At 63.6% G+C, this 3,517-nt stretch overlaps 1 protein-coding gene across 1 annotated transcript in view; it reads left to right on the top strand.

Moving 5' to 3' along the window:
• Nucleotide 1: 1 nt before the first annotated feature.
• Nucleotides 2–3,517, top strand: part of LOC104130952 (spectrin beta chain, non-erythrocytic 1-like) — a gene marked incomplete at its 5' end in the record, with an annotated part of 11,496 nt that continues 7,980 nt past the window's right edge. The window contains 12 exons of the mRNA XM_035899620.1: nucleotides 2–128; nucleotides 209–360; nucleotides 563–736; nucleotides 853–944; nucleotides 1,027–1,107; nucleotides 1,210–1,325; nucleotides 1,549–1,661; nucleotides 1,737–1,924; nucleotides 2,008–2,125; nucleotides 2,760–2,918; nucleotides 2,994–3,296; nucleotides 3,472–3,515. Coding sequence (XP_035755513.1) covers nucleotides 2–128; nucleotides 209–360; nucleotides 563–736; nucleotides 853–944; nucleotides 1,027–1,107; nucleotides 1,210–1,325; nucleotides 1,549–1,661; nucleotides 1,737–1,924; nucleotides 2,008–2,125; nucleotides 2,760–2,918; nucleotides 2,994–3,296; nucleotides 3,472–3,515 — 1,667 coding nt within the window. The remainder of the gene's footprint in view (nucleotides 129–208; nucleotides 361–562; nucleotides 737–852; nucleotides 945–1,026; nucleotides 1,108–1,209; nucleotides 1,326–1,548; nucleotides 1,662–1,736; nucleotides 1,925–2,007; nucleotides 2,126–2,759; nucleotides 2,919–2,993; nucleotides 3,297–3,471; nucleotides 3,516–3,517) is intronic.

Raw genomic sequence — 3,517 nt, 5'->3', positions numbered from 1 at the left:
CGAGCAGCTGGAGCTGCAGCAGCAGTACAGCCGTGTCAACGTCCGCTGGGATGCCTCCGACGATGAGCTGGACAACGACAACAGCTCAGCGCGCCTCTTCGAGCGCTCCCGCATCAAAGCCCTGGCAGGTCGGGGATGGGTCTCGGGTCCCCTCAGTCCTCCCGGCTTGTCCCCGCCACCGGTGCCACCGTGCCCACTCTCGTTGCAGATGAGCGGGAAGCCGTGCAGAAGAAAACCTTCACCAAGTGGGTGAATTCACACTTGGCTCGTGTCACCTGCCGCATCTCGGACCTCTACATGGACCTCCGGGACGGGCGGGTGCTCATCAAGCTGCTGGAGGTGCTGTCAGGAGAGCTTCTGGTAGGACTCCCATCCAGCTGGGGACCCTGGGACCCGTGCCGTGCCATGCCTCGCCCCAAGACCTCTGGTGCTCCACCAAGGCTTTTGACCTTGGTGTTGACCAAGGGTCCACCAGGGTTGGGGGTGGCAGCAGCAGCGTCCCCGGGCAGGGGTGGGGGTGCCCAGAGTGGAGGGGAGGGTGCTGAGTGCTGTCATGTCCCAGCCCAAGCCCACCAAGGGCCGGATGCGGATCCACTGCCTGGAGAATGTGGACAAGGCCCTGCAGTTCTTGAAGGAGCAGCGGGTGCACCTGGAGAACATGGGCTCCCATGACATTGTGGATGGCAACCACCGCCTTGTGCTCGGCCTCATCTGGACCATCATCCTCCGCTTCCAGGTGGGACTGGGTGGACGGGGGCGCCCCTCAGCTCAGCACCCAATGGCTCGTTCCCGAGAGGGAGTCCTCCTGCATGGATGTCCTCCCTCAACCCCGGGATGTCCTTCTGCCCTCAGATCCAGGACATCGTTGTGCCAGCACAAGAGGGCCAGGAGACGCGCTCTGCCAGGGATGCGCTGCTACTCTGGTGTCAGATGAAGACGGCAGGGTAGGTGGTGGGACCCACACCCCATGGTGCCAGGGTCCGGGGGTGCCCAGAGTGTGGCAGTGATGCCCTGTCCCCATCGTAGATATCCCCACGTGAACGTCACCAACTTCACCTCGAGCTGGAAGGATGGGCTGGCTTTCAACGCCCTCATCCACAAGCACAGGTAGGTGGCACTGTGGCGGGCACTGGGATGTGCCAGGGTGGCAGTGGCACCGGGGGATGTCCCACAGCTGTGCCACCACCATCCTGCACCCTGTGTCCCCAGGCCTGAGTTGGTTGACTTCCAAAACCTGACCAAATCCAACGCCCGGCACAACCTGGAGCATGCGTTCAGTGTGGCGGAGCGGCACCTGGGCATCACCCCGCTCCTTGACCCTGAAGGTGAGGCTGCTGCTGCTGACCCTCCTGCCTCAGTTTCCCCATTGCACCCTGGGACATGCCCAGGCCCTGTGGAGGGACGGAGAGGTTTCCACCCCATGGAAGTGGGTCTGGGTGGGAGCAAGGGGGTAACTCATGGGGCTGTGGTGGCTCATTGCCGCTGGGGTGAAGCCAGGGTGATGCAGAGACTGGGTCAGGACTGATACCTCTCGCTCGTGCCGGGCAGATGTGTTCACGGAGAACCCCGACGAGAAGTCCATCATCACCTACGTGGTGGCCTTCTACCACTACTTCTCCAAGATGAAGGTGCTGGAGGTGGAGGGCAGGCGTCTGGGCAAGGTAGGGGACGGTTCTGGGGAAGGGGGGTTCTGCCGGGGTGCCGGCACCCGGTGTTCACCATTGGCCCCGCTGCAGGTCATTGAGCACGCCAAGGAGACGGAGCGGATGATCAAGCACTATGGGGTACTGGCCTCCAACCTGCTCACCTGGATTGAGCAGACCATTGCCTCCCTTGACAGCCGCAGCTTTGCCAACTCACTGAGTGGGGTGCAGCACCAGCTGCAAGCCTTCAGCACCTACCGCACCGTGGAGAAGCCCCCCAAGTAAGTGCCCCTGAGACCCCCGGTGCCCACACAGTGGTGGTGAGCACCCATGGGTGCCCTGGGCTGAGCGCTCTCTGGGGCAGGTTTCAGGAGAAGGGCAACCTGGAGGTGCTGCTCTTCACCATCCAGTCGCGGATGCGAGCCAACAACCAGCGTGTCTACACCCCGCACGAGGGGCGCCTGGTCTCCGACATCAACCGGGTATGGGGCCCATCCTCACAGCCTGGCCATGTGCTGTGCCCTGGGGACACACGGCTGCTCCAGCAGCACCCTACGACCTGGGGGCAGCTCTTCCCATGGTATCCCCAAGGGCTTTGCTCCCCAGGCTGTTCCAGCGCAGGTTGGGTCCATCTCCTGGGGCAGGTTGGGTCCATCCCAGGGTAGTTCGGGTCCTAGGGCAGGTTAGGTCCATCTCCTGGGGCAGGTTGGGTCCATCCCAGGGTAGTTTGGGTTCTAGGGGCAGGTTGGGTCCATCCCAGGGTAGTTCAGGTTCTAGGGGCAGATTGGGTCCATCTCCTGGGGCAGGTTGGGTCCATCCCAGGGTAGGTCAGGTTCTAGGGGCAGGTTGGGTCCATCTTCTGGGGCAGGTTGGGTCCATCCCAGGGTAGTTTGGATTCTAGGGGCAGGTTGGGTCCATCTCCTGGGGCAGGTTGGGTCCATCCCAGGGTAGCTCAGGTCCTAGGGCAGGTTGGGTCCATCCCAGGGTAGTTTGGGTTCTAGAGGCAGGGTGGGGTCCTCCAGCCACTTCCAGCATGTTGGGATTCACCAGCAGAACAAGACACGGGTGGGTGGGGGGATGCGGGTGCCACCCCTGTCCGGTGCCGCCTTCCCCCAGGCCTGGGAGCAGCTGGAGAAAGCAGAACATGAGCGGGAGCTGGCGCTGCGCACCGAGCTCATCCGGCAGGAGAAGCTGGAGCAGCTGGCGCGGCGCTTCGACCGCAAAGCGGCCATGAGGGAGGCCTGGCTGAACGAGAACCAGCGCCTGGTGGCCCAGGTGAGTCCGGGGACGCCCACCCCAGGGCCTGGGGCACCCCACTGGAGCCTCACCACGGGCTTTGTGCTGGGGCAGGACAACTTCGGCCAGGACCTGCCAGCAGTGGAGGCAGCTAAGAAGAAGCACGAGGCCATTGAAACGGACACGGCTGCCTACAAGGAGCGGGTGCAGGCCATCGAGGCGGTGGCAAAGGAGCTGGAGGTGGAGGGCTACCACGACATCCAGCGCATCAACAGGCGCAAGGACAATATCCTGCGGCTCTGGGAGCAGCTCCTGGAGCTGCTGGCCGCCCGGCGTCAGCGCCTGGAGATGAACCTCACCCTGCAGCAGCTCTTCCAAGAGATGCTCCACAGCATCGACTGGATGGACGAGGTCAAGGTGAGCCGCGGGCGTTGGGTGACACCATGGCTGGGGGACACTGGGCAGGTGTTGGTGGGACTTCCCCTTCCCTCAGGAGGCAGATGAGATGCTGGGGTGTTGGTGGTGGGGTTTGGGTGGTGGTGGGTGCTGTCTGCTGGAGCCAGTGGTGGTGATGGCCGGGGTGCTCCTGCAGGTGCAGCTGGCGTCTCCCGAATCTGGGAAGCACCTTCTGGAGGTGG

This window comes from Egretta garzetta, unplaced genomic scaffold, assembly GCF_000687185.1.
Source record: "Egretta garzetta isolate BGI_Z169 unplaced genomic scaffold, ASM68718v1 scaffold1458, whole genome shotgun sequence".
NCBI classification, from domain to species: Eukaryota; Metazoa; Chordata; class Aves; order Pelecaniformes; family Ardeidae; genus Egretta; species Egretta garzetta.
The sequence above is the reverse complement of the archived record's forward strand: the minus strand, read 5'-3'. Positions and strand labels throughout refer to the sequence as shown.